The sequence below is a fragment of the Aethalodelphis obliquidens genome, unplaced genomic scaffold (genome assembly GCF_003676395.1).
Source record: "Aethalodelphis obliquidens isolate GAN/ISIS:26980383/991018 unplaced genomic scaffold, ASM367639v1 scaffold6, whole genome shotgun sequence".
Lineage (NCBI taxonomy): Eukaryota > Metazoa > Chordata > Mammalia > Artiodactyla > Delphinidae > Aethalodelphis > Aethalodelphis obliquidens.
This window is the reverse complement of record NW_020837950.1, coordinates 49,704,194-49,726,192: the sequence shown is the minus strand read 5'-3', so window position 1 is coordinate 49,726,192 and position 21,999 is coordinate 49,704,194. Positions and strand designations below refer to the sequence as shown.

Genomic DNA, 21,999 nt, shown 5'->3' with positions numbered 1-21,999 from the left:
ATTAAACTCATTAAACTTAGGAATAATTTATAATTTAGGAATAATTATCATAGTAATAGCAAATTAAAACAAACATTAATAGTGCTAACAATGGACCAAGCATTGTTCTATGTGCTTTTCAAATATTAACTCATTTAATTCTCAAAACAACTTTAAAAAAAAAAAAAAACTTTGGTCTATTTAATTATTGGCCCTATTTCTTCAACTCTTCCTGTATCCACAGCTTTGTCATGGCCTAATCCTGGGAAGGGTGTATTTTCTACCCCTTGACTCTGGGCTTGGTCATAAGATTTGCATTGGCCAATGGCACATGAGGAGATAAGCTGAGTGTTGGTATGTGCTTGTTTGGCTGGGCTTGCTCTCTGTGCTTCAGCCATTGCCATGAGAAGAACCTGCGTCTATCCCACTGAACGCAGGAGGAGATGGGAAACACTTGGAGCAGAGCTGGTCCAGCAGATGCACAGACCTGTAAGACTAAATTATTGTTGTTTTTACCATTGAGTTTTGGAGTGGTTTGTTAAGCAGCACTGTTTGGCAACAGCTAAGTAATATGCCACACTATCCATTAGGTACTGTTACTATCCCCATTTTACAAATGAGAAAAATGAGGCAAAGAGAGGATAAGTAACTTATTAGCTAGCAAATGGGCAGAATGGCACTAGATGCATGCTTTTAACTATCTTTACAATATTTGGTACTTCGTTTTGAAGAAAGTTTATTCAAAACCATTTATTCAAATTTTTTCATCTTCCAATATAAATATATACTTTTCTTTGTAAGGACTCCACACGTCTCATCTAGTTTATTGTAACATTTATATTATTTGATGATTATTAGGGTTTTTCTTTATAGATTTTGGACTAAAACCTTGTTTTATTTTTCAACCTACTTTGTTACCAATACTTCAAAAGTTTAGAGCTTTATCATTGTCAATGTTGGTAAACACAGATGAGAAATAAGCTTTAGTAAGCCATTCACAGAGAACTTATCCCAATGAACTAACACCTACTGTGTTCTTTATCTCACTGTCCTCTTTACTCTTGACTCTATTGACCTCTCCCACTTCCTGGTGTGCTGGTTCTCTGGTTCTTGGCTATTTGATATACTATTCTCTTTGATGTCCTTCTCTTGCTCCCCACTTTGTTATAAAATAATAACACCTGTATAAGTAAAGTATGGTTGTGAAGAGCACTGAGACGTTTCATGAAAAACCGCTTCATATAGTGCTGGCACCATGCCATTATTAAGTAATGTTCAATAAATGTCGCCCCCTTTGCCGTTATATTTCTCTTGCTACTTCTTAGTCTCCTTGTGGGCCCCATTTTATCTTCCCTATCCTTAAATAGTTCTGTCCTAGGCCCTTTCTCACTCCCATTTTCCACCTTTCTCTGGGAAATTTTACCCACTCTAGGTGTGGATGAAATTTTCTGTTCTGCCCTATTCCCTGAGGTCCAGACCCATATATCCACCTAACTATTGCACTCCTTCATTGAGATGGCTCACAGACCTCAAATTCAACAACATTAAAGTAATTATTTGCTGTCTACTCCCAAACCTGCTAGTGCTTTCATGACTCCTACCATTATAAATGGTACCACTATTCATTCAATTTCTCCAAGCCAGAAACTAGGTATAATCATTCATTCCTCCCTCATTCTTTTTCTCCAGTCACTAACTTCTATTTATTTTACTACTGAATATCTTATAAATTTCATACAACTTTTATTCTTTGATTCAATTGATTCTTATATTCTTAAATTCATATGATTGTTATAGATTCATAAAGTCCATAATCAGGAAAATGCTACTTCCCTGGATATCTGATCAAGCACTTACTCTTACTGGTGAGCCTTGACTTTGGATTTCACATCTGTCTAGCCCCATTGAGACCAGACACCACACCACATCAATATCAGGAGGTCAGCACCCTACACCTTTGGTCCATGCCACAGGGATAGTAACAGGAATTTTACCCAAAGACATCTATGGAGGAGCTGGATTCCAAACTTAGCTCTTCCTGCTGGTCTTCCCTTTGAGTGTTTCTGAATCCACCAATGCCTGCACAGACTGCTGTCCCACATAATCACCCCCTTAGACTTTAATGCCTCTCCCTTCTTTTCTAGATCCTGGTGGTTTAGCCATATCCCAACTGTGCTTCCTAGTTTAGGAACTAGGTGCTCAGTCCTCAGATGTGCTGACTCTAGACTTATCCACCTATTTTTCCGCTGTGTTTCCCATATTATATTTGGTAGATGGCACCAACCTTATCCATTAAGCAATCGCATTAAAGCTTCTTGATGCTTTAGGTTCTAAATCAGTGGTGCTCAAAACTCAACACACATGAGAATCACCCGGAAAGTTTTTTCTAATATAGATATTTTCAGACTTTGGGTATTTTGATTTAGGTTTTGGGTGGAGCTGGGAATTTCCTTTTTAAAAAAATCACTAAAGGATTCTATTGAGCAGCCAGGCTTAGGAATTGATACTGTAAACAGAAAATTGCTATGTAAATGATATAGAATTTTATTTACAATTTAATCAATAAAACAGATTTTAAAATTATAGAAATTACCATGCTTTCCCATAATAAACATTTTGTTTAAAAGTCTGCTTTCACATAAAGACGTTTATAGAATGGAAGAAAGATCTCTTCTTTGAGACTTCAGATTTTCTGAATTTCTCATGTCAAAAACCTTGCTACTTTTGGGTAACCACAGTTTTACACAGTTGAAACTTTGGTGTCTCATGTTTTCTTTATAAATTATTATAGCTTATTTCAACAGAGACTTTCCATAAAAGGGGAAGTGATCTCAATTACTAAACCAGGCATTTAACCATCCTACTTGGTCTTATTCAGCGAGCTGTTGTTTCTTGTGACAATGGCTCAAAGTAGCCTTAGATCCATAGCTTCAAAAAGAGTTAATAATGATTAATAAGGAGTTTATTATATGGAATTCATGTGAAGATGACTATATTAGGACAAACTTGTTTTAGACAATTTGTGTATGAACTTAAACTTAGTAATAGCCTTCATTTTTAAGAACTTAATATACTTATAAACCCAAACAAGCACCAATTAGGATTTTAAATCTTTTAATAGTCTGTAGATCCCTAGATTGACCATTTTCACATTTTTTTAAAGCTGCATTTAAAAATTAGCTGTATCTTTTAAGCATCTGAGTACGTGTTTAGTTGAAAATAAATAACCTACAGAAGAAAAGGAAACAGTGTAGTAGGCATGCTATCCTACTAGGGAAAAAACACCAAAAAACAAAACTTGTTTTTATGTATGCAATTTGTAAGCTAGGGCAATTCTGTCCATGCATACTGTGCTACAGGAAATGTCATCTTTATGGTGAGGCTTAACATAAATGTTTCAAAGAAATTCTGTGCAACTACACATTTTACTGCTTATCTGTGATTTTTCTTAGCTTCTCTATTTACTGATAGGCTCCTCATATCCACTCCTTCATTCCACCCTCTACTCCTAGCCATCTACTACCCTTGGTCTGTCCCCTGGGGAGCCCCAGGCCACACTGTGGTGCCTTATTCTGATCTCCCCTCTCTAGTAGTGACCATCCTGCCAATTTACCCTACTCCTTTTTTTCCTTTAACATTATCCAATCAAAGGAGGTCCTATCTTGTGTCCCTTATTCCTTTGTCCCATGTGTTCCTCTTAGTTGATTACTTACTTCTTTCTAAACTTTCAGTGAATGCCCATCTCCCATCAGATGGCATAGCCATAGCATAGTTCTTTATCCTAAAATATATATTGCTGTAGAAATTTTACACATTGTGGCAGTTGTGTGAGTCTAGTCTTTACTCCCTCAAATCTCTCCCTAAAAATATCCTGTGATTTCTTATATTTTTCATCACGTCTTGCTCTAAAACAAAAAACTTCAATAGACTTAGTCTTCTCAGGGTAAAACTACAACTCTTCAAACTGTTATGGACTGAAGCAATTCATTTGTAGCTTCTATCTCTACAAATCCCAGAAATAACCTAAATAAGATTTAGTAGAATATTTTATCATATTATGTCCTGTTTAAAGGACCTCATCACTCCTAATGCCCTCAGAATCAAGGTCCATCCCTTCATAGCTTTTCAGAGTCCTTCAATATCTGGTGTCACTTGAACATTCTAACATTATTTTCCAAACTCTCCCAGTCCAACTGTGTCTTGGCCAGTTGGTATTCTCTTTCCTTTTATCTGAAATGTCCTTCCTTTAACTTCTCCTCCTTTCCAAATTTCCATCATACTTTAAGGCATAGCTTCAATCCCGTCTCCTGATTAAGCTTTACCTGAATAATTGGTTCACACTAATTTCACCTCTAAGCAATTCTGCTTTTCTCATCTTTTTAACTGAATCAAATAGTATCTTTAATTTTTATATAATCATTCCATAACTAGAGTAGTGTATTTGCAATGTGACCACATCCAAGCCAAAATAAACCTAAGATGTGATTCCACAAGGGAACCTGATGCCTGAACACCAAGATGCCAGCTCAGGAAAGAACCATAAGTTATTGAGGGTCTTTAACTTGGGATTTCATAAGGATGTTAAAACTATTGCTTAGAGTGCATGAAACCAATCCTATAATTAGAAATGCAAAGTATATGTATTTAAAATATCAGTGTAGGTACAATAAAGCATAGGCCATTCAACAGCCTATGATTTCATTCGCAAGTCTTATGTATGTGGAAATAATCCTTACCTATATCCTACCGTGGGTGGGGCACTCAGCTGATGGATTTTCCCCTTTGAGTCACATCTCCTTTGGTCTACCATGGCATGACCATTCTTGTTTCTTGGCTCTTATTACTAACTGTAAGTAGTTCTTAGTCTCCTTTAGTGTTACTCCAGAAATGGCTTTTTTAGGGCTGAGTTCTGCCTTTCCATCCTGTGTGTGGATAGTCTGCATGCCTTGTGTGGGGATTAGAATTCTCTGACTCTGGCAGCTGTGTTCTTTCTGTGCTGTATGGCTGGAAAACATCTTAAAGCCACTTGTGGGAAGAACAGCTTTTGAAAAATATGGGTTTTAAAGTCAGACAGATTTCTAAGTCTAAATTTCCTGCAAAAGAGGACAATAAACAATATAACATCTCCCTCAGTTTTAAGGTTACTTCCTTGTACCACCTTACCCACTAACCACACTAAGTCAGCTTACTTTGTTTTAAAATGTCTTGGAATTTTGTTCCTTCTCTTTTGAATACTTATCTGGATACTTATACAGAATACCACAGAATAGTAGGTATTAGAGTTTAGGAATGATTAGTTTATCAGTATATTTCTTCCCTACCACAATGTAAGTTCCACTAGAGCAGAGGCTATACCTGACGTAGTTCACGATTATATTTCCAGCTTCCAGCACTGGCCCAGCTCCTCAAATATTTGTTGAATGGGTGGATATCTTATAAGGTTGGTGGAGAAGGAAAGGAGGCAAAGTGTATAAAACAGTGTATAAATACTTACAGATATGTGTGTGTGTGTGTGTTTATCAGTACATAGAGTGTTATGGTTAGCACATGGTAAGTATTTGGTAAATGTTAACGTTTATTTTTTTACTCTTGCTTGAAATGTGAACTGAAAATGGCCCTCCTTCTTGTATAGCAACACGGACACTTCTTGTATTATGTCATTGACCCTCCCCAACTAAAAGTACCTGGATTGATCTGAATGTTTATTTTCATCTTTTCTACTCAAGCACCTGGCTAGACCCACAGAGCTGGGAGCATTACCTCACAGTGCTTTCAATCTCCCAATACTCAGTTCACTCATTACACATTTGGTGATTTAACTCAGAGAATTGCCAAGATCACATTTCCAAGCTGGTCTTCTAAAACTGCCCATCTCTCCACAGACTAACCAGAATGGCCTCAGGGAAGAGAACAGACTAGTAGAAGGCTACACATGTTAGCAAAAATAACTGCATAGTGCACACTACAAGTTTCAACGGTGTTAAATTTCCATTTGACTAATGTTTTGCTTAGAAACTTAACAGGAACTTTAGCAACAGGACAGAATATAACATTGTAAATCAACTATACTTCAATAAAATAAGTAGATAAAAATAAGTAAATGGCTAAATGAAACTTAGATTTATACCTAGGCAATTGGGAGAATCTGACATTTTATGTGCCAGCATATAGTAGGTGCTCAATAAATAACTACTGAATGAATTTGGGGAGGGGAGAAAGCATGTCTCGGTGGCTCTTGGCATTAATTGCCTCCCCCTACAGATACTATAAATCCCATTCCTGTCTTTGAGCAGAGATTTAAAAACAGGACTCTAGTAAAAGCAGGCATATCTTCATAATCAGGACAAGCTTTTGCTTTACTACACATAGTTATAAAAAAACGCGGGGGGGACAAAGTTTCCCGAATTTCTAGATGGGAAATGGTGGTTTCTGTACTGCAGGAGTGCAGACCGGCCTCGTGGTTCCTGAGGGCGAGATGTGTAACTCCTCTTCCTCCCCATGTTCTTGGCTGAGACACGCTAAGGGTCAGTTTGTGGAAATGCAAGGAGAAGGCGATTTCAGTATCTTCGGGTAGAGAGACGCTAATGAGGAAGTCAGGCTGTAAAGGCCAGCAATAGGGAAAGGGAATTCAACTTAACTTGTAGTCGGGACTGTTAAAAAAAAAAAGGAGGCGGGAATAAAAGAAGTAGGAAAAATTGGGGGGAAGAGAGAGACTAGAAAAGGAAAACCAGAAGAGGAAGGAAGGAGTGTTATCTACGCAATTTGTTGTTTCTCCTGCTCTTCCTCTCTCACTCCCTCCAGAAGCTAGAAAAAGTTTGCATGCACAGCATTCGGAATGGGAGAGCGGTCTCTTGATTTGCAGACCCGTGAGGAGAAGCGCCCACTTCACCCTTCCCCGTTCCCGCCGCCGTTTTCCCCCTCTCCGGAGGATGGAGGGCAGTCCTCGAGACCCAGGGAAGCGGTAGCCCAGGCGGATCCCCCTGGATCCAGCAGGGCTCAAGCAGCGGGCAGCTCTCTCTCCGGCAAAACCTCCCCTCCCTCCTTCCTCCTCCTCCCGAAAAGGAAAAAGATCGAACCTCTAAACCGGCTTTACCCCTCCCCCTCTTCCTGGGGGAGCTAAAGCAGAGAGTACAGTTCTGTGATTCACTGGAGAGAAAAGAGGGTGGAGGCAGCAGAGAACTCCAGTGCCAAAACTAAGTAAGTTCTCTGACAAAACGCACGCAGGTTGCGGCGCCTCCGCCGGGCCACCAACCCCGCGGAGACCAAGTGGGCTTGGCGTGGAGCGTGCACGGGGTCAGGGACCCACTTCGGTCCCCGTGCGCTCCAGCAGCGGAGAGAAGGAACCGCTGCTCGAAATTCCTGCGGAGAAGAGGTGGTCAGCGGTGGAGGGAGATCAGTAAAGCGGGCTGTTTTTGTCATTTCGCCGCCTGGTGAGTGTCGGGGAGATTGGCAAACGCCTCGGAGAAGACCGAGAGAAATAGCTCTGGAAAAGTGGAGAGAGTGATCCGGAGGCCGGTTCACTGCATGCTGCTTGTTATCTGCATGGGTAAGAGCTCTTTTTCGGCGGTTCCACTTCCCAGTACTTTCCAGGTGACCGGACTGCCGAACCTACGGTCGACCCCGCAACCAACGGTGCGCGCGCCCCTGGGAGAACCTCACTCCTCCACCTCGAGGGCGAAAAGTTATGGCTACGAAAAGTTCCTGCCCAAGGTGATTATCAATTCCTTACTTGATTTTTTTTTTTCTCTTGAGAACTTTTGGGTGGAGGCATTAACTTTTTGTGTGGAAGCTACTTTGGGGAGCGAGGAGGAGGAGGAAAAAGTGCGATCTGATGGAGAAAAGCGACTCCTTGGTCTCTGACACGTCCCATCCCCTAAGCCACCACGTGTAGAAGATTAAAGTTTTTGGACGTGTTGACAGCTGAGAGGAGCACGGACTTCTTTCCAGGCGGAGACCCCTCCACCTCCACCGCCTGTTGGTTCTACCCCTCCTGCGTGCATGTGTGCGCCAGCGGCGGCGCGCGGTGCGTTGTTCTGCCTTGGAGTTTCAGCCGGGACCAGAGTGAATGGCCCCCAGGGGCTGCGCGGGACCTCCGCCGCCGCCACTTCCTCCGCAGGCCTGGGTCTGGCCCGGAAAGATGCTAGCCATGGGGGTGCTGGCAGGCTTCTGGGTCCTCAGCCTCCTCACCTACGGTTACCTGTCCTGGGGCCAGGGCTTGGAGGAGGAAGAGGAAGGGGCTATGCGACCTCAAACTGGAGAGAGACCAGAGCCCAGCATAACTACCATCTCCCAGCCCCATCTCATTTTCATCCTAGCGGATGATCAGGGATTTAGAGATGTGGGTTACCACGGATCGGAGATAAAGACTCCCACTCTTGACAAGCTTGCTGCCGAAGGAGTTAAACTGGAGAACTACTATGTCCAGCCTATTTGCACACCGTCCAGGAGTCAGTTTATTACTGGAAAGTAAGTGTTACTGCTTCATATATTTATTCCTCGGAGATATATTAAGCACTTAATTATGATCCAGCTCCTAACTTACTGGAGTTGCAGAAGATATGGGGAACTAAATGTATGAATGAGTGAATGAATGAATGGATCAAATGCATTTAGTTGTGGTGGGAATTAAAATGGATGTCCTGTTGATGATCTTGAAAGTCTCATCACTAGTTTAGTCTCATTTTTCTTACTCTCAGAGCCTGCTGTGAAGGGCCTTCAGAGTTTTAAAATGAGATCAGAACTTGTAAACTCCCACCTACCAACCAGAGGTCTCCAGAAGTGTTCTCCTTTTCTAAATCTATTTTGGCTTTTGAGCATGTTCAGATTTTGTTTCAGGTGTCACAATAGAATTCACAGTCACCATCATTGATAAGAAAAACAGACCAAATTTTTTCTGGACTCTTGGTTTCTTCTTCTTTCTTTTTTTTTATAAATTTATTTATTTTTGGCTGCGTTGGGTCTTTGTTGCTGTGCATGGGCTTTCTCTAGTTGCAGTGAGCAGGGGCTACTCTTGGTTGCAGTGCGCGGGCTTCTCATTGGGGTGGCTTCTCTTGTTGCAGAGCATGGGCTCTAAGCGCGTGAGCTTCATTAGTTGTGGCACATGAGCTTCAGTAGTTGTGGCTTGTAGGCTGTAGAGCGCAGGCTCAGTAGTTGTGGCGCATGGGCTTAGTTGCTCCGCGGCATGTGGATCTTCCCGGGCCAGGGCTCAAACCTGTGTCCCCTGCGTTGGCAGGCGGATTCTTAACCACTGTGCCACCAGGGAAGTCCCTCTTGGTTTATTCTTAAATCTGGGACTGAATAATCAAAGCCACAGGTAATCACAGAGAGAAGAGGGGCCAAAGAAACGTATGGAAGGCAGTGTAAAATCTGACCAGTGTACATGTGACTCTATTTGGGTCTTTGATAAGTAATTTTCTCTGACAGGATCACTAAGGAAGGCAATGTGTAATTACCAGGATAGTTCTCAAAATGGGAGAAGATAACAGTTGTAAATGCTCAGCATGAGTTAAACGTCATCTGAAGTTTTCTGCTGCTCCTCACACATCTGGGAATTTTCTGATTAACTCTAAGAAAAAGCAGATTATTAGGATGCTTAAGTAAGTGTTTTTAGTATTATCATTGCTTTGCTAAACAGCTAAATATTCTACTTAGGGTGTTCACTCATTTTCATATTTTTACTCTATCCTGTCAGAATGTAGGTTACTATAACTGATTTGCATGTCCAAATTCAGCCTGTGGAACTGAGATAAGCTAGGAGACGCAGAGGTCCAGCTGCCACTGGACAGAGGTGGAAGAAAAGCCTTAGTGGTTTCAGTGTATTGTATGAGTCTTGTGATTTCAGTTCCAGGGGACCCTTGCTTCAGTGAAGTTGTTCTTGGAATTGGATCCTATAAGAGTAGCCAGTATCCATTGGAAAAATAAAGACTATTTTGTAGTAATCTCTGTCTTGCAGAGACTTTTGCTTAATATACGATTTCTACTGCTTAGCAAACTGTCACAAGTTAGCGTCACTGCCAGAAAAGAAAAAAAAACAGTCCTTTCCTCTCTTTAGTGGGAGAGTAAAGAAGACTCACTGTACTTCAGAGTCATTTTAAAGGTTAACTGTGGCATCAGAAAGTCAAGGGCATTTGGTATTTATAAAGGAGAAGATTGTTGGCTGGAAAATAACAAGTCCATTTGATGGCCTGTGGGTCAAGTTATTCATGTCTAATCCAAACACTCTTATATTTGGTTTATGAAATAAATGAGTCATAAAGTCTCCCTGAACCTCTTAAACTAAATTTATAGAATTTAGATTTATTCAGATAACCAAGAGTAATTGAAAAACGTGTAACTAAATTTTATGAATTTATCTTTCACAATAGAACATTCGTTTAAGACTTTTCACTAAAGAAGTTCTTCTTTAGTTCCTAAACATTATCTTGCACTGATAAAATATCTAGGTTTTATCCTTTAATCTTTATGTTAATACATGAAGCAGACATGAGGGTGGAAATAAATCCTCCATTTTCTTTGCTGTCAAAGGTTGACCCTCCTGTCTTTTCAATGCAAACATCTCATGAGAAGATTTATTCTCCTTATTAAAATTTTCTGTTCAGTGTAATAAGTTGTATAACTGTCTTATAGACAAAAATTTCAAATAACTACTGTGATTTGACTTAAATTTCTGTTTGAATTAAACAGTTGAAGACATTTGCACTTTCAGTTCTCCTTTTAGACAAATTGCTGGAACCTTCCGTAAATGAACACAGATGTAAGAAAGAAAGTGGTTATAGAAGCCTAGTTCTGGGTCTAATATTCATAATGCAAGCCCAGAGAATGTGGTCATTTGTCCTCTCCATGAGTACATATCTATGATTTCTGGATCCTCTAAAGTTAAAAAAAGCAATAAAAATGTAAATGGACTGAGTTATATTAAGGGAAAGAATAAGTTATGTGGAATATGATAGAATTCAAATATCTTCACATTTATAAAGAAAGAGTTTTAAGGGATTGAAGCTGGAGCTACTTTTGATACTATTAACAAAACAATCCTCCCTTTATATTTTACTGGAGTCAAAATGTAAAAATCTATTCCCTTATACTGCACAAATCTTAATAAATTCCAGATTCTTTAATAATTTATGTCATATCAGTCTGGCAATATTGAACATAAGCCAGCCTGTCAATAAGCATTCATTGTGTGCAGATCCCTGTATTGGAACTGTGAGGAACAAATAAGCAAGCCCTAATCTCTGGACAGTGATTCTCAAATTTGCACAGAAGGAATTAGCCAAATGGTAGTAGCTAAAGTGCAGATTTCCAGGCCCAACCAATGACTCAGCTTCAGTGGTCTGGGGGTGAGCTCAGAAATTAATAGTAATTTACCAAACATACCAGGTTATTCTAATAATGGTACTAATATAAATTGAGTGTTAGTATTAAATGCTGGCATCTACTGAGCAGTTACTGTGTTCCAAGATAATGCATTTTTATCTCATTTAATCTTTATAACCATTCTATGAGGTAGTAACTATTGTTACCCCGTTTTAAATAGTTGTGGCAGTAGATTCCAAGAGAGGTAGTGATGCAGAAGTTCTGTACACTGGACTTTGAGAAACAACAGTGTAGGTGTTCAAAGTTAGACTGGTAATATAAAGGTTGATTGAGAAAGCAGCTGCCTACATTTGGTTTATTTCAAAGTAATTTTTTCACCTTTTTTTAAAAATAGTTTTTCAAATAAAGACATGTAGACATGACATCATTTCTTCTTAAAAGAGAATATAGTGAAGGCCTCAGAAAGAGAATTATGAGTTTTGCAAAATTTAGATGTGTTTTATGCAGACTTTAGAGTTGGAAAGATTGGCAGTCTGAGCTGAATTCATATCTTGGGCAATAATTTTGTGTTTTTACTATTTTGTTATTCATTTTTCCCACTTGAAATACCATGATGATCATTTTTAACAAATGCAAAGGTAACTCAAATAATGTGTATTTGTAATAGAATATTTGATAAATCAATTTCTTTTTACAAACAACCCCTGCCCCTTGCCAAGGGTAATCACACTCCCAATTTCTAACACCTTAGATTAATTTTGCCTGTTTTCAAACATCATATAAATGGAATTGTAAAGAAGGTATTTTTTCACGTCTGGCTTCTTTCTCTTAACACTATGTTTGTAAAATTTATCCATGTTGTTGCCTGTAGATATAATTCATTTATTCCAATTACTGAATAGTGTTCTTTTATATAAATATACTGTAATTTATTCATCCATTCTGTTGAAAGACATGGGTTGTTTCCAGTGTCGGACCATTATTAATAGTGCTGCCGTAAACATATTTGCAAATGTTTTTTGGTGAATACAGGGGTACGTTTCTCTTGGGTATCTATCAAAAAGTGGGATTACTGGATTATCAGGATGTGTATGTTCAGTTTTTGTAGATACTGTCCAGCAGTTACCCAAAGTGGTTCCACCATTATACACTCTCATTAGCAATGTATGGAAAGTTCTATTTGCTTCACATCATTGCTGACATTTGGCATTGTCTTCTTCATTTTAGTCATTCTGGTTGTTATGCACTGGTATACCATAATGGTTTGATTTGTGTTTCCTTGGTTACTAAAGAAATTGAGCATCTTTTCATATTTTTGTGGACTGTTTGGATACCTCATTGTATCTATTCAATTTTTTTGCCTGTTTTTTCATCAGATGCTGGCTTTTCCTTATTGATTTGTGGCAGTTATTTTTATATTCTATTCCTTTGTCAGATATTTGTATTGCAAATGACTTCTCCCATTCTGCGGCTTGCTTCGTCGCTCTCTTAATTAAGTTTTTTGATGAACAGAGGGTTTTAACTTTATTGTAGGCTTATTTATAATCTTTTTCTTTATGTCCTATTTGAGATATCTTTGACTAAATCATGATCATGACAGTGGCCTTTATTTAAGTTTTATAGCTTTATTTTTCTATTTACATCTATAATTCATCTGGAATTAATTTCTAATATGGTATAAGTTAGGATTCAAGCATATTTTTTCCATATGTAAATCCATTTGATCCACACTATTTATTAACAATGTCATACTTTCTCTACCTCACTACAGTGTCATCTTTTTCATAAATCAGATAAATATACATGTTTGGGTCTGTTTCTGGACTGTATTCTGCACCATTAGTCTCTTTGTCTATTCTTGTGCCAATCCTACATTCTCTTAACTACTATAGCTCTATAATAAATATTGATATCTGGAATGTAAGTCCTTTTACTTTTTCTTCTTCCAAAATGCTTTAGCTATTCTTTACCAGTTCACTCACTTTAATATGAAAGAAGGGAGGGTATGGATGTACAGATTCAAAGAGATTGAAAGATTTGGTTTTGGAGAATATGAGGTAGTTCTCTTCTGAATTATTCTACTTTCTAAGTGAAATAACAAATGAGGTCATTAGATGAGAATGAGGATCTTAAGGTTTAAAGACAGAGATAGAAAATATTCTAGGAAAGGGAGAAAGTGAATTAAGTAGGGCAGTACTGTAAAAATATTGGGCAGCAATGAGAGCCCATCTGAGATTTGTGGTCATAAATTTAAACAGAGACGAGTCATCGCTTGTTTTTCTTGCGCCATGTTCAGGTACTTGTGTGCAGAAGAAGCGCTGTTGAAGAGGTGGATTTAACTAGATTTGGACCTTTGCCAAATGAATAGAGTGGGATTGTGGACTCTAAACTTGGCAAGAAAAAGGGGAAAACTATAAGGGGTTTATGTTCTCTAAAAAAGTGCCAGGGTCAATGGATTGACTGTCTGACTAGGGTTGAAGTGAGGATACCACAGTATACTTGGAAAGCTGAAAAGATAGATAATGGTAGTTGGAGAAGTGCATGCTTGGAATCAAAATTTCATAAGTAGTGCAGTTTTTAGAAATGATAGGGGAATGGTGCTAAAGTGAGTTGGAGGAAAACATCTTTGGAAGTGAGGAAGGCAAGGTATTGGAAGGGCAGGAAGTTGGATGGATCACTTGGGTGGATATTTAGACCATTAAGAATAATGGGAGAAATTGTATTAAAGAGCATAGAGTGAGCCAGTTGCTGGAATCATCTATGACTGAGCGGTGGGAGGGCAGGGCCTGGAATTGGATAAAGGACTCTAACAGGAAAGATAGTGAGTCTCTAATCTGTTGCCTGACTTTTCAAAAAAGTTGCACCTTTAAAAAGAAACAGGAGGGCTTCCCTGGTGGCGCAGTGGTTGAGAGTCCGCCTGCCGATGCAGGGGACAGGGGTTCGTGCCCCAGTCCGGGAAGATCCCGCATGGCGCGGAGCGGCTGGGCCCGTGAGCCATGGCCGCTGAGCCTGCGCATCCGGAGCCTGTGCTCCGCAACGGGAGAGGCCACAACAGTGAGAGGCCCGCATAATGCAAAAAAAAAAAAAAAAAAGAAAGAAACAGGAGCCAAACTGTGTAGAAGTGCCAGTGAGGAACTAAGAAGATACCCAGTCCCTGCTTCAGACTCTTCGATAATTGGGGTATGGGTAGAAGACCAGCGCTAAGTTGAGAGGATAGCCAGCAATCAGCTAGAGCAAGAAGGTGGAAGAAATGTCCAGGAAAGAAATGAGATCATAGAGGATTTTGCTAATTACAGACTTTCAGTAACAGAAGGCTCCTTGGAAGGAGTTAGGGAGTTAGAAGGGGAGAAGGATTTAATTAGAGCAGAGAATGTACAGAGATATATAGAATTAGAATATGAATGAAAGCAGATACATTGGAAAGATTGGAGTTAGGATGAAGATTCAAATAAAAAGTCCTGAAAAGTATGGTGGGATTTTTTCCAGATGATCTCTTGGGAAATGTTAAGTGTCATGTTTTAATTATAGCTTCTTTCTAGAGATTGATTGAGCTGGGCCTCCTGCCTGTCCATAGCCAACCACTGCAGCCACACTGTGTACAGTCAGGCACATAGTCAGGAAGTCTGGGGGTTTGGTCCAGGAAGGCAAGGTCTATGTAGACCTCCTCTATGGACTGCAGTGGGCTATAGAAGCAAAGGAATGTGTCTCCCAGTAGTTTATAAAGTATTCTTTTTAGATATGAAATTATCAATTAACAATTACCCTAGTGTTGAAAACCCTGAAAAAGTAATTGAATTCTTTCAGTCACTTTCACAGGAGAAAGATTCAAGAAAGCAAAGGGGAGTAGGGTTTGATCATTCCAATTCATAGGCATGTGGTACATTCAGAAATATTACCCCCCCACCCCCACTTAGATCATAAACATCAAGGGTCATGCATGCTTCCTCTTCCATCCACTTCTGTTATCCAAGACCTAGTTTTAAGTAGTGTTCTACCACTTAAGAGTACACAATAAAGATCAGTTACTAAGAGTTCACTTATTACATTCATAAATATTTAGTTAATACATAAATATTTAGAAAAATGTTTATGGTTAGAAGTTTGGAAGAAACAGGAGTTTTTCCCAAGCCTCACTTCGGCTTTAGAAAATGAATGTAAGAGCAAATGGGGAGGGTGGCTTTAAAACTTCACATATCCATTTCAAAGAGAGTGGCTCAAAAGACAACACCATTCAACAAATAGCTGCCTTTTCCTATTTGAACATATGGATTTTTCTGACAGTAGAATCATGGTCAAGTAAGCTATTGGCACACCCTTATGATCAAAATCCCTACTTTTAAATGAGTCTTTTTAAAAAGACACCCTTTGAAGTGAATCCCTATTCAGGTAATTCTGGTGAGTTTCCTGAATAGCTGTCCTGAAAGGTGGAAATATATCCAGGTGCCGAGGGTTCGGATCATTTTGTTTCATCCGTATGGCCTCTCCCAGAGATCAAAGAAGGGAGGACCAAAAAGGCTTGGAGCCCCTGCTTCTAATAGGAGCTCAGCATGAAAACGTCTTATATTTCAAAGTTTAGTTTCATTTGGACTTTTTCCTATAGCAATATTATGGAATTAGTTTTTATGTAATCTTTTTCCGTACTTTACTTTGATATAATTAGAGTGTGTTGCAATGTTCTTTTCTCATTCCAGATATTAAATATTCCCAGGAGTGTAACTTCATTGAGACATTCATTTCCCTGTGTGCTGTATTGCAAAAAACACTTTTTGTGTCTTTTCCCTTATTCCCTCTGTCTTCTAATTCACCCAACACATTGGCTTTACTCAAACATGACTATCACTACATCACCACCCTCGGCAAACTAGGGAATTCCTAGTTCCCACTGACTACCACAGAATGGGGAAAGAAAGTGATTTTAACTGAGGGCCTTCTTGTGCTAGTTGCTTTTCAAACATCCTGATATTTGATCTTCACATCCACCCTGAAGGTAAAATATTTTTATTATTTCAAAAAATATGTATCACATATTTAACAAATATCCTCATTTTATGGATGATATATGAATGTTTTAGAGAAATTATACAAGTTGTGGGTGGTCATACAGCTTCTAAGCAGCAGAACCTATATTGGAACCTAAACTCGTGTGGCTTCAACAAAACCCTTGTTGTTTTCATCACCCCATTCCATCTGCCATGAAATTTGTAAGTACCTTAGTCCTGTCTTCAAAAAAATTTTTAGCCTTATCTTTTTCTGTCTTCAAACTCTCTACTCCAGAGAAAAGAATGATTCACTGTTTCTCGAGCACGGCTTATACTTGACTTTCTCCCTCCTTCTGCACATACCGTTTCCACTCCTTGGAATTCACACCCTATCTCACTTGGCCCAAATGCCAGCCACTCATTAAGTCATTAAGACTCAGCTAAAATACCACCTTCCGTATACAGGTTTCCATGATTCCTTAGCCAGAAATACTTATTCCAATGATGACCTTACATAATTATTTCTATTACTGTCATATTAGGCATGATTTTCCACCTGGTTCACACACTGGCCCCCTGAGTAGCAAGACTGATTTATTACCTCCATAAATCACGCAGCAGCCAATCTAGTGCTTTGTACTAATAGGCACAAAGAATAAATGTAAGGAACGAATGAATGAATGAAAAAATGAACAAACAATCATTTAAATATTTCCGTCTGGCAGGCAATGTGACAGAGCAGAAAAGACATAAAATATGTAGTGAGGAAATCCGAATTACAGTACTGATTCAGCAAATTTCTATGACCCTTGAATGAGTAATTTAATCTTTCGGAGACTCCATGTTTTCATCTGTAGGATAGGAATAATGATAATCTCAAAGGTTATAGCACTTGAGATAACATATATGAAAATAGTTTGAAAACGTTTAAGTATTACATAGTTTTTAAGTAAACATTCTTCTACATTTAGAGCTATAGCTCCATAATGTTTAATCACATACTAACTTTAAAAGAACTGACTACTTGTTCTTTATAAAAGCTGTGGGTATACTCATATCTCTTTTCCAGTTTCAATCTGTAAGCACAAAAAGTTAAATTCCATGTTTCAATTTTAATATATTTTACCCACCAGGATTTCTCGTATATTTTTGTTCTGAAATGTCCAGGAAGGTGATTAGGGGTATATTTTTTAAGTTTCTACACTTGGAGATTGTGTGTGTTGTTGCTGATTGTCACACTTGGCATGCTGCTGTCGTCATGCTTGGCCAAATCTGCTGGAAGCCTGCTAAGGCTGTGACAAGCAAAAGTAGATGTATGTTTAAACAGTGACATTAAGAGTACCACACTAAATGAGAAGAATTAAAAATTGGGTAATGGAAAGGCCAGTGATTAATTACTTCAAATTCCTTCAATCAACAATCATTTTAAAACATTTTCTTGAATATCATTACTACATCTTATTCAGCTTTGAATGCTGCTCACCCCAGGGACTACCACTCAGTAGGTGTGCAATAAAGAGTTTTAAAATAAGACATTGTTCTAGGCTTCATGGTGATTGAAATTTCACGTACTTTATGATCACTATTTCATTAACTTCCTAAATGATTATATTGCCTGCAGCATTTGAATCCACACTCCACCCTAAGACCTGAGTGAAATCTCTGCAGCACAGTCAAAATCATGCCACTCCCTGCTTTAAAATCTTTTAGAAACTGCCATTACCTGTAGACTAAAGCCCAGTTCCTAAGCATTCCATATAAGGACCTTCAAAATCTGCCCTCTGACAAGATTCGGGTACAATCTCCCAACACTTTTCCATTTATACCCTCTGTGGATTATCACTGCCAGGGTACTTATACTTTCCCACAAGGGCTATGCTCCTTAACCCCCCTGTTCCCTTCTAAGCAGAATTCCCTTTGCTAGAATGTTCTTCATTCTCCTCTGGGAAACACCATTGCATCCTTGCAGACCTTCTATGTCCCTCATCTCCCCTTCAGTACTTCCCTGATCATTTTACACCTTTATACACATTTTCTTGGGTATAATAAAATGTGGCAGCCAAAAAAGCGATAGAATTCTTAGAATTCAAAGGCATGTTGCACATGATTTTTTCCAACAAAGAACATTATTGATCATTTTAAAGCAATAAATGGGACTCTTCTCTCCACTGACCAGACAGAATCAGTGTCATGTATCCATCATATCACCAACACCAGTCTACTAACCACCTACACCTGGCAGGAGAAAAGCCAGAAAATAATTGCTAGGTCATTGTACCCTTGCTGAGGAGATACATTGATACGCTTTCTCAATACTTGGTCGTTCTCCAGCTTGCTGGAGAGAGTAAGGGAACCAGATCTGGATGAGAAAAAGGCTGGGGAAACTAACAGGACCCTGTGAGAGTACTGGGTTATTCCATGCACAGTGTCCATACAAGCTGGATAAGCATGGTTTGGCAACGTTCAGAGTCTGAGAAGGTCCAACCAATAGGTGGACACAGTAGCAGGAACCTGAGTGGCAACCAATACTCGATTAAATTAAATTCATGACCACAAATCCGAAATAGGCACGCATAAATGCCCCAGTGATCCTCTAACCTTCCTCTAGTATATGTCCAATTCTTCAGAACTACTATTTCAAGATTTCTCATCTCCTCAGATTGCCAATATCCCCTCATCAGCTCATTACTTTTCTTCACAATTCCACTGAGAGGAAAGAAGCAATAGTGAATTATCTCTTTCCTATCACCAGTGTAACATTTCCTGACCTACGGGCATCGACAGCCATGTCTCTGCCTTCCTTCCTCCAGTAGGGCATTGAAGTGTTCGAACCCGTCAAAGACACGTGGCTCCCAGAGCTCCTTCTCCCCTCCTCACGTGCCTGAGTCCTACAGTTTTACCATTTCTCTCCTTCGTTATTAATTTTTATGTCTCTACAAAATCATTTCCATCAGCATGTAAATGAATTTAAGTTCCTTCTGTCTACAAACAAAAGCAAAGCAAAAAAGTTAATTGACCCAATTTCTCTGCTCTCCTATCTAGCAAAAATTCATGAGTTATCTGTACTTGTGAGCTCCGCTCTAATTATTAATTTATACTATATTAGTCTATACTATAATTATCAATCTATAGTGTAATTTTGATAGTATAATATGATGCTATATTAATTGTATTATGTATGCCATAATGTATACTAAACATATATTATACTATATTATAATATACTAAACATATACTATATTATAATATAGTATATTATACTATAAATGTATACCATAAATGATCATTAATTTTAAGATTTTTAATAAATCTGTAATTTATTACAAATTTATAAAAAGATTGTGCCATATTCTTGAATCTGAAGAGCTCAAGAATTTTTTAATTGTTTTATTAGACTTAAAAATTATCTTTGAGATTGAACATCATGAGGTTAAAGACAGTGTTATATCCTTTGAACACATCAGGTTCTTGCATAGATAAGGCCATAATAAATGTATAATAAATGTATGTAAACTGAGTAATTCATACTCATCAAATTAAAGTTTAATTTAGTTTAGATTTTTTAACACACTTAAAAATATAAGCTCAAATACTTGAAATCAGTTTTTTCTTTGATCCTTGTTTGGTTGTCTTTGTAATGCTATAAAATTAATTTAATTGTACATTTTCTAGCTAAAGCATTTAGTTGAAGATAAAATATTGGGAGTGGAGATGTACCATTTATGTGACACTTAAGGAATATATTTTGTATACGTATACTATTCTCTGATATATTTTATCTAATCTATTTATCTATATATGTATTATATATATATCTCAATATATTCTCTAAGCCTCATAACTTGGGGATAATTATTAATATCCACATTTTACATAAGAAGAAATCAAGCTCACAGAAGTAAAGTGTTTTGGCCAAAATCCCATAGTAAGTAATGAGACTAGAATTCCAACCCCCAAAATTATGATTTTCCACTACATTATTCAGATGGTTGACAGGAGGGGTTAGGTATAGCTGCATAGCTTATCTTTAGAGTAGAAATAAATGAATATCTTATTTAAGTAAAACAACAAAAACCTAAATATAGTTATTCTAAGAACCAGAAACTCATTTCAAACTGGCTTTCCCATTCAATTTGGGAAAACTGGAATCTGTTCTTGCTGTTCATTTGTTTCACATATAAATTAAGGATAATGTTATTAGTTTACCTTTTAGAATTTGTAAGAATACTTAAATTATTAATAAAATTATCAACCACCTGGAGAATTTGTTAGAGCATTTATTCCTCTGGGCTCTTCCCCAGAAATTTGTTTCAGAAGGTCTAGGGTGAGGCCTGAGATGCCAGATCACTAACAGGCTGCTTGGTGATAGTGAAGTTGCTCGTCAGAAACCATACTGATTAACACTGCAATATACTTTTAGCCTTTAATGTTCCAAGACTATTTATTACCATCTTTATCTCTCTTTTTTTCACCATTTATTTAACACCTACTCTGTGCATATAACTATTTAATTAAGTACTATCCAAGCTGCAAGTGCATTTTTCCTCCTATGTTCTACAATTGAAAGCTTGTTTCAGGTCTCAAAGGTCTAACTTTTGAAGAGACACCTTCTCTATTAATGTGTTTCTGCTCTCCCATAGAATGAATGATAAAAAGATTCCTATTTTGGGCAAAGCAGTTGACTCAAGAGCAAAAAGCAACTGAATTTCTAAGGACTAAATCCTAAAATTAAAGATGCTAGGAGATAGACATTTTAGCACACTACTCTTTTCTTTTAGAACTTTTCTACTACAATGACAACTTGAAGAAAGTGGACATTTATTTCAGGGTCTTGTTTAAATTAAACTATGGATTTGATCTAATTTGCATCAGTCTCCTGATGAATACATGTATATCCTAATTTTCTATAGTGTTGTACATAGTCTGAATTAGCTGAGGAATTCATTGTAATTGTTTGCCTTTAAAAGAAAATTGGGCCATTTGGATCAGTAGTCTGAGAATTGCTAGAATAATTTAGTGATTTGGTTCCAACAATAGAACTTTTCAGGTCTGTTTTCTGATACGGCTCTGAATGATCTCAGATGTCAAAATAACAAAACAAAAAACATAAGTAACTTAGAGTTTTGTTGAGGCAAATGTTTATATTGTCACTTAATCCTCACCACAAATCTGTGAGGTAGGTGAATGTTACTATTTCTCATTCTTGTAAAGGAGATTCCCAAAGTTAAATGCATATCCTTAGATATTCTATAGGGAAGAAAACTATGCATTGACTAATTTGTCAAACTCAGTGTAAGCCTTCATGAAGCTTCCCATTACCATTTGATGGTTCATGAGGTAATGACCCTTGATTTAATTGGGCTTCTTGTTTTTGTTTCCTTGAAATTCATTCAGTATTCATTCATTCATTCAATACTGAGCACCTACTCTGCCAGAAACTGTTCTAGGCACTGGGAAACATATCAGTTGACACAACCTCCAAAAATCCCTGTTCTCGTGGGATTTATTCTAGTGCAAGGAGACACAAATAAATAAAATATATAGTGTGCTAGAGGGCAATATGCCCTGAGAAGGAAAACATAGCAGGAAACAGGATGGGAATTAAGAGGTTAAGAGTTCAGGGTGAAGAGAGCAATATCATGGAGGTCAGGGAAGGCTTCACTAAGAAAGGAGGTGAAGGAGGGAGTCTCGTATGTTGCTGCTCCAGGCAGACAGTAACCACACA

General features: G+C 38.2%; 1 protein-coding gene across 4 annotated transcripts in view; it reads left to right on the top strand.

Moving 5' to 3' along the window:
* Window positions 1-352: 352 nt before the first annotated feature.
* The window catches only part of ARSJ (arylsulfatase family member J), an 80,238-nt gene continuing 58,591 nt past the window's right edge, over window positions 353-21,999 (top strand). For 2 of the 4 annotated variants that reach the window (XR_003432254.1, XM_027103573.1), the window contains exon 1: window positions 4,637-8,445. Coding sequence is in view for 3 of the 4 variants with exons in the window: in XM_027103573.1 (XP_026959374.1) it covers window positions 8,045-8,445 (401 nt within the window). In the remaining variant the exon portion in view is untranslated. Of the gene's footprint in view, window positions 469-4,636; window positions 8,446-21,999 lie in introns of those variants that run through there. The other 2 variants (XM_027103572.1, XM_027103574.1) reach the window with 2 other exon arrangements.